At 41.9% G+C, this 14,013-nt stretch overlaps 1 protein-coding gene across 4 annotated transcripts in view; it reads right to left on the reverse strand.

Annotated features, from left to right (window-relative positions):
- Positions 1 to 14,013, reverse strand: part of ccdc146 (coiled-coil domain containing 146) — a 143,711-nt gene that overhangs the window by 75,463 nt on the left and 54,235 nt on the right. For all 4 annotated transcript variants that reach the window (XM_080207452.1, XM_080207453.1, XM_080207454.1 and 1 more), the window contains one exon: positions 5,153 to 5,210. In XM_080207452.1, the coding sequence (XP_080063578.1) occupies positions 5,153 to 5,210 (58 nt within the window). The remainder of the gene's footprint in view (positions 1 to 5,152; positions 5,211 to 14,013) is intronic.

Here is a 14,013-nt window from a genome sequence, read left to right on the forward strand (position 1 = left end):
GGAGACAAAAGCAGGAACCTACAGGCCAGTTAGCTTAACAGCTGTCATAGGGATATTGCTGGAATCTATTATTAAGGGGGTTACATAGCAAGGCACTTAGAAAATTTCAATTCAATAAAGCCGATTTGTGAGGGGGAAATCAATTTTGACTAACTTATGGAGTGTTTTGAGGAAATAACAAGCAACATAGATAAAAGGGAACCTGTGGATGTGCTATACCTAGATTCCAGCAAGCATTTGACAAGGTGTACATCAAAGGCTACTATCCAAAATAACAGGTCATAGAATGTAGAAAAACTACAACACAAACAGGCCCTTCGGCCCACAAGTTGCGCTGATCATATCCCTATCTACTAGGCTTACCTATAACCCTCAATCCCATTAAGTCCCATGTACTCATCCAGAAGTCTCTTAAAACACCCCATCGAATTTGCCTCCACCACCACCAACGGCAGCCGATTCTGCTCACCCACTACCCTCTGAGTGAAAAACTTACCCCTGATATCTCCTCTGTACCTACTCCCCAGCACCTTAAACCTGTGTCCTCTCGTAGCAACCATTTCAGCCCTGGGAAAAAGCCTCTGAGAATCCATCCGATCTATACCTCTCAACATCTTATATACCTCTATCAGGTCACCTCTCATCCTTCGTCTCTCCAAGGAGAAAAGACTGAGCTCTCTCAACCTATCTTCATGAGACATGCCACCCAATCCAGGCAACATCCTTGTAAATTTCCTCTGCACCCTTTCAATAACTTCCACATCCCTCCTGTAATGAGGCGACCAGAACTGAGCACAGTACTCCAAGTGGGGTCTGACTAGGGTCTTATAAAGCTGCAGCATTATCTCCCGACTCCTAAACTCAATCCCTCGATTGATGAAGGCCAGTACACCATATGCCTTCTTATCCACATCCTCTATCTGCGAGGCCGATTTAAGAGTCCTATGGATCCTTCTGATCCTCTACACTGCTAAGAGTCTTAACCTTGATATTATACTCCTTCATCCCATTTGACCTGCCAAAATGGACCACGACACGTTTATCCGGGTTGAAGTACATCTGCCACTTCTCCGCCCAGTCTTGCATCCTATTGTGTCACGCTGCACCTTCTGACATCCCTCCAAACTATCCACAGCACCACCAACCTTCGTGTCATTGGCAAACTTACCAACCCATCCCTCCACTTCCTTATCCAGGTCATTTATGACAATTACAAACAGCAAGGGTCCCAGAACAGATCCCTGGGGCCCTCCACTGGTGACTGACCTCCATGCAGAAAAAGACCCATCTACAACCATGTTCTGCCTTTTGCGGGCAAGCCAGTTCTGGATCCACAAGGCAACAGCCCCTTGGATCCCACGCCCTCTCACTTTCTCAAGAAGTCTTGCATGGGGGACCTTATCAAAAGCCTCGCTGAAGTCCATATACTGCTCTTCCTTCATCAATGTGTTTAGTTACATTTTCAAAGAACTCAACCAGGCTCGTAAGGCATGACCTGCCTTTGACAAAGCAGTGCTGACTACTTCTGAGCATACTAAACTTCTCTAAACGTTCATAAATCCTGTCCCTCAGGATCTTCTCCATCAGCTTACCAACCACTGAGGTTAGGCTCACCGGTTGATAATTTCCTGGGTTATGTCTATTCCCTTTCTTGAATGTAGGAACCACATCTGCAATCCTCCAATCCTCTGGAACCTCTCCCGTCTCCATCGACGACGCAAAGATCATTGCCAGAGGCTCTGCAATCTCTTCCCTCGCCTCCCACAGTAACCTGGGGTACATCCCATCCGGTCCCGACGACTTATCTATCTCGATGCTATTCAAAATTTCCAACACATCCTCCTTCTTAATGTCCACATACTCAATCTTTTCAGTCCACCGCAAGCCTGCAGTACAACCACCCAGATCTTTTTCCACCGTGAATACCGAGGTAAAGTATTTATTAAGCATCTGTTATTTCTACCAGTTCTGTACAAACTTTCCCACCTTCACATTTTATAGGTCCTATTCTTTCACATCTCATCCTTTTACTCTTCACATATTTGTAGAATGCCTTAGGGTTCTCCTTAATCTTACCTGCCAAGGCCTTCTCATGACTCCTTTTGGCTCTCCTAATTTCCTTCTTAAGTTCCTTCCTATAAGCCATATACTCCTCTAGATCCCTAACATCGCCTAGCTCTCTGAACCTTTTGTATGCTTTCCTTTTCTTTTTGACTAGGTTCATTACAACTTTCGTGCGCCACAGTTCCCATAACCTACCAAAACTTCCCTGTCTCATCAGAACATTGTCGTGCAGAACTCCAGACAAACATTCCTTGAAAATCGGCCATCTTACTTCGGTACTTTTCCCCGAGAATACCTCCTTTCAATTTACTCATCTAATTTCCTGCCAGATTGCTTCATATTTCCCCTTACTCCAGATAAGCACTTTCCTAGCTTGCCTGATTCTATCACTTTCCAATGCGAGCATAAAGGAGACAGAGTTATGATCACTGTCCCCAAGATGCTCTCCCACTGAGAGATCCAATACCTGTCCAGGTTCATTAGCCATACCAGATCGAGTACAGCCTCTCCTCTTGTAGGCTTATCCACATACTGTGTCAGGAAGCGCTCCTGAGCACACCTAACAAACTCCTCCCCATCCAAACCCCTTACCCTAAGGATATTCCAATCGATGTTTGGGAAATTAAAGTCTCCCATCATGACAACTTTGTTATTACTACATCCCTCCAGGATCTGTTTCCCTATCTGCTCCTCAACATCCCTGTTACTATTGGGCGGCCTCTAGAAAACACCCAGCAAAATTATCAACCCCTTCTTGTTCCGAATTTACACCCACAGAGACTCCATAGACAATCCCTCCACGGCGTCCACCTTTTCTACAGCTATGACACTATCCATGATCAACAGTGCCACTCCCCCCCCCCTCTCTTTTGCCTCCCTCCCTGTCCTTTCTGAAACATCTGAAATCTGGCACCTGAAGTATCCAGTCCTGTCCCTGAGACATCCAAGTCTCTGTAATGGCCACCACATCACATTCCCAAGCAGCGATCCACACTCTAAGCTCATCCACTTTATTCACCACACTCCTGGTGTTAAAATAGGCACATCTCAAACTTCGGTCTAAGCACTCCCCTTCTCCATTACCTGTCTATCCTCCCTCTTACACTGTCCATAATCCTTCTCTGTTTGCAAGCTAACCTCCTTGCTCCCAGTCACCTCATCCCGATTCCCTCATGGTGTAGGAGATAACATATTAAGCATGGATAGAGGATTATTTCGCTAACAGAAGCAGAGAATGGTGTGTTACAGGGATAAGTGCTGAGGACTCAGTGAATTACAATTCATATCAATCTCTTGGATGAAGTGACTAAATGCATGGTTGCTGAATTTGCTGATGACACAAAGATAGGTAGAAAAGTAAGTTGAGAAGTGGTTATAATGAAGTGCAAAGAGACACGGTTAGGTTGAGTTGGCAAACGTTTGGCAGATGGAGTATAATGAAGGGAAATATAAACTTGTCTCCTTACACAGGAAGAATAGAAAAACGGCATATTATTGAAATTAAGAGAAATTGCAGAACTCTGAAATCCGGAGGGATCTGGGTGTCCCGTTATATGAATCAGGGAAAGTTAGCATGCAGGTAGAGCAACTGATCAGGAGAGCAAATGGCATGTTGTTGTTCATTGCAAGGGGAAAGGAATATGAAAGTAGTAATGTTTTGCTACAGTTGCACGGGGCATTGCTGAGACCATGGGCCCTGTTTTATCATTTTGAGTCTAAGTGCTAGGCAGACTTGAAATTGGGAGTGTTTCAGATCTGACTTTTAGACCCGTTCTGAGCAGCCACCATATGGACTCTGCCTGCAAAAATATCAGTGAGTCCAAGTCGCGCTGCACAAGCCTGTGGTTCGGGCTTAATGGGCCTGAAGTCCTGCAGCCCCGATCAGCATCTGCAGCTGCACATGCGCAGAAAAAAGAGATAGAATGCTGCTCTCCTGCCACATCCCTCCCAGGGCAGATAATGTCTCACCCTGGCCCCACAGACATTGCCCCAGCCCCACACCCCTGCCATCCAGATTGATTGTGGGCCCTTCCCCTCTCTACTGATCTCAGACAGAATGGCAGCAGTCCCCTGCACCCTCCTGCCCCACCTTCCCCCCATCTCAAGCAGACAGCCATCAGATGCTCAACACATATCTCTTAACTAACTGATGCACCCAAATCAGATTTATATGGAGCATGTCTGTTTCCCACTGATTCTGAATGGGCGAACACGGTGATAAAGGGGGAAATGCCAGGAAAGTTGGGTGTGCACCCTATTAAGTCAATTTAAATGCATTTACTTGGGCATTGCACCCATTTTGGGTGCAGTCCCGATTGCAGCCATTTTTGGGCCTTAGTAAAGGGGGAACTGGCGCAGAGGCGGGCGCGGATCGCGTTACCAGCCTTATGCCCGACTTTACCAAGTTTCGTGCCCGAAAACAAGCGAAACTTGTTGGTAAAATCAGGCCCCACATCTAAAGTACTAGGAACAGTTTTGGTCTCCTTATTTAAGTTCAAAAGGGTTCAGAGAAGATTCAAGTGACTGATACCTGGGATAGGCAAACAATGAGTCAATAATCAGTTAAAGATAATGGTTGGTTGAAAATGGAGGGCGCTAATGAGTGCAACGGTATGCGTACACAAAAAAGTCATAAGGAAAAGGCTGCAAATGAAAATCTGAAAAAAAAAGAACAAAACACAACAGATTTGAACTAGACAAAAGATGTGATGCTGTCCAAAGACTCAGGGCACGATTTTACCTGCCATTCACGCCACTCTCACATTGCAGTGAAGTCTGAAAATTTGGCAGCCAGCCAAACCTCCATTCACTGTGGTGGAACGGTAGTAACATTCTGGCCTCAGACCTGGTAATACTGATTCTGTTAATTGTTGCCTGATGGTTGATTTTGGTAATGTTGCAATCAAGTCTAGTCACGTCCAGTTGGGATTGCCAAGCTGAATCATTGGCAGGGTAACCTAGAACTGAGTACTGCTAATACAAGTGGACCTTATAACAACACATGTTTCAAGTCAAATTCTTGATTATATTTTTCCTAACACAATGTTTTAAGCATTTACTTTGAACAGAATTATTTTTAATAACTCACTGCAGCTTTTGGAAGTCTCTCAAAGTCTTTTTTAAACATTGCCAGTTCTTCTTGTAAACTGTAAACAAAACAGAATTAGTATTCAATCCATTGAAATACCAACCACATTAATCATAAATTCAATTTATGCTTTGTTCAAGATCCTTTCATTTGAAACATATAATTGTACTAATTGTTATTTTGCTTTACTTAAATTGCTTAACTCAAATTATTCAGTAATCCAAATGTTTGTTTGAGCAGGAATAATCTAAAATGGGTGAATGGGAGGGTGGGGATTGGGTCATGGGGTTGGACATGGGGGGAGGGGTGGGAGGGTCAGACGCTGGGAGATAGGAAAGTCAGATTTGGGTGGGGTATGGTGGGTTCAGCTACCAAGGCATGGGGGTGGGTGGCTGGACATCGAAGTCGGGGGGTAGGACATTAGATGGGGGTAGGACAGGTAGTATTGAGGAAGCAGAAGGACTTGAATAGGTTGGGCAAAGAAGTGGCAGATGGAATACAATGTGGAAAAGTGTGAGGTTATGCACTTTGGAAGGAGGAATGGAGGCATAGACTATTTTCTAAATGGGAAAATGCTTAGGAAATCAGAAGCACAAAGGGACTTGGGAATCGTTGTTCAAGATTCTTTTAAGGTTAACGTGCAAGTTCAGTCAGCAGTTAGGAAGGCAAATGCAATGTTAGCATTCACGTTGAAAGGGCTAGAATACGAGCAGGGATGTATTTCTGAAGTTGTATAAAGCTCTGGTCAGACTGCATTTGGGAATATTGTGAGCAGTTTTGGACCACATATCTAAGGAAGTATGTGCTGGCCTTTGAAAGGGTCAGAGGAGGTTCACAAAAATGATCCGTGGAATGAAGAGCTTGACGTATGAGGAACAGTTGAGGACTCGGGGTCGGTACTCATTGGAGTTTAGAAGGATGAGTGGGGGGGGATCTTATTGAAACTTACAGGATACTGCATGGCCTGGATAGAATGGACGTGGAGAGGATGTTTCCACCAGTAGGAAAAACTAGAACCAGAGGGCACAACCTCAGGCTAAAGGGATGATCCTTTAAGACAGAAATGAGGAGGAACTTCTTCAGCCAGGGAGTGGTGAATCTGTGGAACTCTTTGCCACAGGAGGCTGAAAAGGCCAGGTCACTGAGTGTTTTTAAGACAGGGATAGATAGGTTCTTGATTAATAACGGGTTATGGGGAAAAGACAGGAGAATGGGGATGAGAAAAATATCAGCCATGATTGAATGGCGGAGCAGACTCAATGTGCCGAGTGGCCTAATCTGCTCCTATGTCTTATGGTCTTATAAGTCATCAGAGAGGTGGGATTGAGTTTTGGGGGGTCCAGGTAGGTCAGGGGGTTGGTGGTCAAGTCAGGTTGCAGGGGGGCAGGAGGGGTGGTCCATCTGGATTGGGTCAGGGGGTCAAGTCAGGTTGGATTGTGGGGGTATTTAACTGGATTGGGCCAGGTGGTTAGGTCGAGAGGGTGCGTAGAAGTGTGAACAGGGAGAAAGTCTCCTCTGGGGTCAGAGGTGTGAGGGGAATACTGTGCAGAACCCGGTCTGGGCATTTAAAATAGTTACGCTGAAGTTAGAAGAGGTTTTACTTCTTCAAACTTTTTCAGAATAACTATTAGCTTAACATTGTCAGAACCATCTGAAGTTAGCAAATTTGTCCAGGGGAAGTTCTTGCTTCTGGACAATTGCCATGTAAAGCCTTACCTGGGAACTTCCAAGAGGGATTCCTGAGTGCATATTTGGGGTAAGAACATAAGAAAAACATGAGAAAAATATCAGCCATGATTGAATGGCGGAGCAGACTCGATGTGCCGAGTGGCCTAATTCTGCTCCTATGTCTTGACTTTTCCCTCATAAAATAGCAATTCACTAGGGCCTCAAGAATTAATATCGGATTAAATATGGAGGGAATCCTGCACATTTAATCCTGAAGGTTTAAAATAGATGTGTAGAGAACTATCATGGATCATGTGAATTCAAGACATGATGATTCTGTACTTAGGGGGATGAGTTTTTTTAAGCTTTTGTAAACTGACAATGTCATAAAAGCTGAAATAAAGACTTGGTGGAAAAGGAATAATGGATATGTGTGCCTTGGGTTCCAAAAATCTCCCATCAATGAGAAACTTCCTTTGTAACCACATTAAAGGATAATTTTGCCTTTTAAATCAGTGGGGGTAAAATATGTTCTCTTCCAAATTGTAAACAAGCTCTAACTAAATTCTTCTGAATGCAATGGAATCAGATTTAATAAAAATTACTTGCATCGTTATTTTTCATAATTTACAAATCATTAAAATTTGAATTATCTTTAGAACAGAATATCACATATAAATTTTGGTAATTACTTTCCTAGTAAATAAAACTCTACAATTCCAAGGATGCCACTAGGCATATATTTTTCTCAAGAACAGAGGGAAAGAGCTTTTGATCCCTCGAGATTGATATTTTGTTGCTCTGTAGCAACATGTTTGGCATCAAAACTGTACGTCCCAATGTGAAATATTTCCAGCACAACTGGAAGTCACATGTAGAATAAAAACATGTTTATAAGCTATTTTAAAAAAACCTTTTGTCTTGTGGGCTTCTAATCAGCAAACATACATTATAAATTTCCTTGATACTCTTCATGAATCCTGAATCAATCTCTTATCCTATTCTTCAACCCTGACCAACAATGGTTCCATTTCAGAGACTTCTGAAATGCTACATTCAGCATTTTACTCCACACATGATACTCCGTAATCATGCAACTTGATGCAGTTTGTGCATGTATGACCCTGATGTAAAACAATCATGTTTTGAAGGATCTCTTCCTGTCACTAAATTGGAAGTTTTCTCCTCCTCAACTTTCAAACCATTTCCTTTTCATCGAATCAGATCCATCAAATCCCTACAGTATAGAAGGAGGCCACTTAGCCCATCAAGCCTGTACTGACAACAATCCCACCCAGGTCCTATCCCTGTAACCCCACGTATTTACCCTGCCACTCCCCCTGTCATAAGGGGCAATTTAACATAGCCAATCCACCTAACCCACACATCTTTCAGACTGTGGGAGAAAACCGGAGCACCCAGAGGAAACCTATACGACAGGGAGAGAACATGCAGACAGTGACCCGAGGCCAGAATCGAACCTGGGTTCCTGGCACTGTGAGGCAGCTGTGCTAACTACTGTACCACCATGCTGCCCGAGAGAACAGATTTAAGAGCATATTTTAATCTGCTCCTTTATCATAGGGCACTGTTAAAACATCATCTGCTGAGTGTAATAAGTCTTTGGAGGCAGAAATCCCTTCACCAAAATCTCTTTATTTACAAACTCTAACAGCAGTACACAGGGTGCTCACAGTTAGCAGTCTACCCCCCGGGGTGTCAGAGGAACTGACACTCCTGGTTAAATAGAAGGCAAAGGCTCCCTGATTGGCCCATCAACTGGATCCTTAATCAGGGAGTTCATATTCCATTAGGCCAACCTCAGTGGCCTGATTTAAGTTATTACACTGAGCAAAAAATATTTGTAATGAACTGATCTTGAATAAAAAAGAAATAAAGAAATTATTGCATTTATATAATGCTTTTCGTGACCACTGATATCCCAAAGGACATAACAGCCAATGAAGTAATCATTGTTGTAATGTAGGAAACATGACAGCCAATTTGTGCACAACAAACTCCTGCAAACAGCAATGTAATAGGTTGTTTTGTGTCATTTGTATTTTTTTGACTGAGTGATAAGTATTGGTAAGACACTGGGGACAAATCCCCTGTTCTTTTTCAAAATAGTATCATAGGATTTCTTACATTCATCTTAACAGGCAGGTGGAAGTTTGGTTTAACATCTTAACTGTAAAACAGCATCTCCAAAAGTGCAATTCTCCCTTGCTATTTCACTTGACTTTTCTGCTCATTCTGTGGTGTGTGACTTGAATCCAGAACCATGTGATTCAGAGATGAGTGTGTTACCAATAGAGCCACAACTGACATTTATAGCATGTATGATAGCATGGAATCCATTGGATTATATAATGCCTGAAATACATCATTCCTGTCTAAACACCTTTGTTAAGCTCTATAAAAGTAGCAAATTGCATATGAATCATTGAACTAAAGGGTCTAACTGCTGAATTGATCTTTCTTCACTGCATACTTTGGACATGAAATTGGGCACTGTTGTGTTGCTGGAGCTTGTGCTACTGAAGTCAGAGCCCTTTCAAATGCCACAACTGCAGCCAATTCTGGTGTGGTCCCTAATGTTGGGAACTAGCATGGGCATGCTGTGCGTGCATCAGAAACTTCCCAACTGGCCAGATCATAATGTCAAACAGATGTAGCAGCCGATTTGACACACAATTTACATACTTGGATAAATGCAGATACACTCAACCTATCTTCTTGTTACTTATCAAAGAACATTAATACAGCTGCAAGGGCATCCATGACTAGGGTCATTTAAAATGTCAGGCACTTAACTTGCAGATAAGGTGATTTAGATTAACTTACGATATTGTAAAGTTTCTAGATATAGAGTGGAATGCTTTCTGAGGTGCTACGTTGAGTTGCTGGATTTGACAGGGAATGTTGCTACATTCTCAGAGGAAGGGCAGAAGATTTGATGATTTGTCCATTCAAAGGCTGGAAAAGTTATGGGGTCTGCTGTTTCAGTATCCTCAGGTGATGTGTTCACCATATCTATATCTGGAAAAATGAGGAAGCAGAGAAAACAAGACGTAAGGCTGGAATCACTGGAATGTTTCTGAGAGTGAGATGGTCTATCTGGATATTATTGTGAGTCCTGAGTGCCAGGGTGAGTGCTGCTGATGGGTGAGTGCTAGTGAGCTTATTGAGAAGTGTAAGACGTTGATAACTTTTGAAGATGCATTCATTGACCTTGACCACCTAGTGAGGTCATTAAACCTCTTGTGGCATCACTGTCATGTCATTGTGGTGAGATTCCTTGCATTGGTCTCTGTGGTTACCTTTCCCCACTTCCTACAAAGGGTGGTCCTTGAGAGTCTTCTTCTCCAGTCTCATAGAACCATGGTCTCTCTCCCTTCCCTAGTGCTCCATTTGTGCAGCTCTTATGTAGCCAGTGTTAGTCAGTACAGGCAACAAGCAACAGCTCCCTTACATTGAGTGCAAATCCCCTTGAAGAAGGGCAGAATGCTTTTAGGAGGAGTAAGCTGGTTGCATCATGTGAGATCAGATCATTGATATGATCAGGTGCAAACTGGCTCCCCTCTATTTAGCCTCCTCAGTTGGTCATAATAAAGGTTTGCATTTCTTTTTCATGAAGATATGCCTTTTCTAAATCCAAATATATGTAACTATTTATACAATGAGCAATAAGGAGCTAATCAAATGAAGTTTTCCTGAATTAAAAAAACAAATTTATTAACTAAACCCAAGAAAAAATAATAAAAACATGATGTGCACACACACAGGTATCAGAAATAAGGGAAGTTAGAATCCAACATAACAAGTTAAAATAATAGATGATTCAATGTCCTTTGATTGTTCGTCCTTGAGGCATAGATTTGGTTTAGCTGATTTCATGGATGAGGTCAAATGTTGTAATTATTACAAGACTTCAGTTCACCTGTAGACGCCAAGTAAAGTTGTCTTCTGAAATGGGTAGTATACTTATTCTGAGAGACAGAGAAAGAGATAGTCCAGCTATCAGCCTGATTCCTCTGCTGAAAGCTTTCTTGCATTCTCTATATAGTAGCTGCAGCCTGGCCTAATTTAGTTCACCCATTTTGTACTTGAGAGGTTTTTGGTGGCTCTGTTTGTGGCAACAATTGTTTCAAAACCAGCAATTTGCCATTTAATGTCTCCTCCTTAGATGGTGACAAGTTTTGATGGGTCTCTGAAGGTCTCTTGAAACAAACTATGTTTGTTTTTCGTCTTCAACTTGGAAGGTGGCCATGCATTTTTACATAGTTCGCTCTGTCTCATTTCAAATGACAAAATTTGCAGTCAGTTGAAAGTTGCAAAGTCATAGAAAAGGGGCATAGCCTTGTGACAGCACGTTGCACGGATATCCTGCTGATTGCTCAGGCAGCTAGCACTCATGTCCAGCTCAGGTCAACATTACTGGTAAATGAGGAATCCTAGCTGACTTCCTATTCTTAAGTCTAGTCACATGAAAGTCACTTTTGGTGAGCCCGCCAGATAAGTCGGTCAACTCCACACAAACTGTGAATCAAACAGGGCAGGTTTCTAGGCTCTATCCCCCTCCCCATGCTCCTGCACATATATTTGATTAATCTCCCAATACAAATCATATAATTGATGTACTTAAGATGCAATTATGGATGCATTTAAGGAAAAACTAGACAGGCATAAAAGTGAGATGGAAATAGGTAGAAGGGTAGATTTAGATGAGCAAAGACGGGAGGAAGCTTGAGCGGAGCATAAATACTAAAGGCACCAGTTTGGCTAAATGGCTTTTTACTGTGCCATAAATATTCAAAGTAATTGACTCTTTAAATTAGGTGTGGTGTCAATTTCTGAGCTGGGTTTCTGCAAAGGTAAAGTTGAACGACTTTGTCACTTCAGGTAAATGTCGTCTTCAATCTCTCCTACAACTGGGCCCTTCTGATGGACCTAGAAAGAGAACAGATAGTTAAGGTTTATCAGTTAGTGATAAAGTTAGAAGAGACAAATGGGTAGCGATTTAACATTTTGTCCTGAGGTGTGCATGTGGGTGATAGTTCAGTTCTTCAGCTGAAGAAGAGGATAAAGTGGATAAGCGATCTGCAGAAACTATCCTCCAACCTTGTTAAAAGCATATCACAAATGTTGCAAATAAACAACTGAATTTATTGCCATCTGCTACAATTGGTGTTGGAGCTTACTAGATGATGCCCCTTCTCCTGTCCTCTTCAGCTCGCTGGTATTGTGTACCAGCTTGTCTGGAAGTAAAAAAGGATTGTGTTAATGCATTCTCTGTTGAAAGGTTATAAGGATATGTGTAGCATTGTAGAATAGTGTGGATGGTGTGTGAAAGCCACAGAGGTGGGAAAATAAAGGAGATACTTTTGAGGACAGTAGCACCAATTATGACAGATTGCAATGAATTTAGTGGCTAAAAAGCATATCACAAGTGTTGCAAATAACAAGGTTCGAGGATAACTTCCACAGAATGTCCGTGTAGCAGCTGAAGGAAATTCAGTGTTGCTTTGATTGTAGGGGATTGAGGAGAAATGAAAGAAGTTAGAGGGATAAACAGAGAGAAAGCGACAGATGAGTAGTAGTCTTACCTTAGCAATTCTAATCAGATCATTGAATTTCTTGTCATAATGCAGCAAGGGTCCTGGATACAGCCTGGAAACAATACCATCCTTCTCCTGGTCACCTTATAGGTAAAGGTTTCCAGAGTGGTCTCTGAAAATTAAGGAGCCCCTGTGGAACATTTTATAGCTGCCATCTTAACTTTGTAGGAATGACCCAAGTAAATAGTTCATAAACTGGACTTCCACTTTAAGAGGCGTATGCTGCTTTTAATTGCCATCACAACAACCTAATGATCCATTCCCTTTTTATTGGCGAACTGCTAATTCACAGCTGGGATAGCACTGTACGTGTGCCAGCGATAAGCAGCTGAGGCATAAACACACTGCTATTGAGCATGCAGAATGATTGTAACGCCCATTGTGTGCCCATTTCCAATTTATGTTGAATGTTTTAACCTATGATTCAGCTATACATTGCCTTTGCCATTTAAGGAACGTCTTTTATAGTTTCTAAGGGTAATACTTTAGTAATTGATGTCTGTTCACTGTGAACTAAAATATTTTACAGCCCAAGTCATAACATTTGCTGCTTATAAGCATGGAACATTTTAAAAGTAGCATTATGACTGAATCAGTAATTTGAAATCAGTCCAATTTTTTGACCTTTCCTTGACTGTTCATTACACTTTTTAACAAATGTGTTTTGTACAGTTAGAAGAAATTCCCTTTTGTTCACTCCAATGCATGTCATTTCTTGAAAGTCTTATTTGCTGATCTGTTGCCTAGTTCCATGTTGCTGAAGAAACACATCTAACCAAAACAACATGGGAGGATTTACTGCCCAGGCAATGAAGCTGCAAATCCACCCCTGGGAGGGGAATAAGCACAGAAAATAGGACGCATATGGAGAGAACTTAACAAAATACTAAGAAGAACAATATTCTAGAACCTATCAATAAAAATAGAATTATCAAGTGGGAGATGTGATCCGAGAGGAGAGGATAATGAATTATTAGAGGATAAACTGAAATTGGCAGAGATAATTAACATCAGTGTTTACAAAAGAGAAAGATACTGGGGAGAAGATAAATCCTGACTTTTATATACACAAGAAGACAAGTACTGTAACAAATATAAGAAGAAAATAAGAAAAGTTTGTAAAGTTTGTCGAAGAAATTTCCTTATGCTTTGAATGGAGGAAAGCTGGATGATGTGATTGTGTAGAGACATTTAGCGGTTCAGGTTTACAAGACATTAAAAGTAGTATCTCATGAGGATAGGAAATTGTTTTATATTCTTTGATTTTTAAAAGGAGTGAATACTCTTAAAAGAGATAATTATGAAGAATTTTGAATAACTTTAACATCCTATACCTCTTCTGTGTATTTCAGCATTTCCCACATACATATTTCAACAGGGATTGGAGATTGAAAAGTAACCAGATTGACAGCTACGGAGTAAATTTCCACAGAGTTTGGGGGATTTCTCCAGAGCCACTAGCCCCAGCCAAGAATTGCAATAGCCATTCAATTAGACGTGAGGGCCAAAATGGAATTCCCACCTGGCGTCAAACCCATTGCAAGTCTTTGGGCCTGCAGCACCTGGCCTAGT

This window comes from Carcharhinus amblyrhynchos, chromosome 19 (genome assembly GCF_965287045.1).
Source record: "Carcharhinus amblyrhynchos chromosome 19, sCarAmb.v2.hapA, whole genome shotgun sequence".
NCBI lineage: Eukaryota > Metazoa > Chordata > Chondrichthyes > Carcharhiniformes > Carcharhinidae > Carcharhinus > Carcharhinus amblyrhynchos.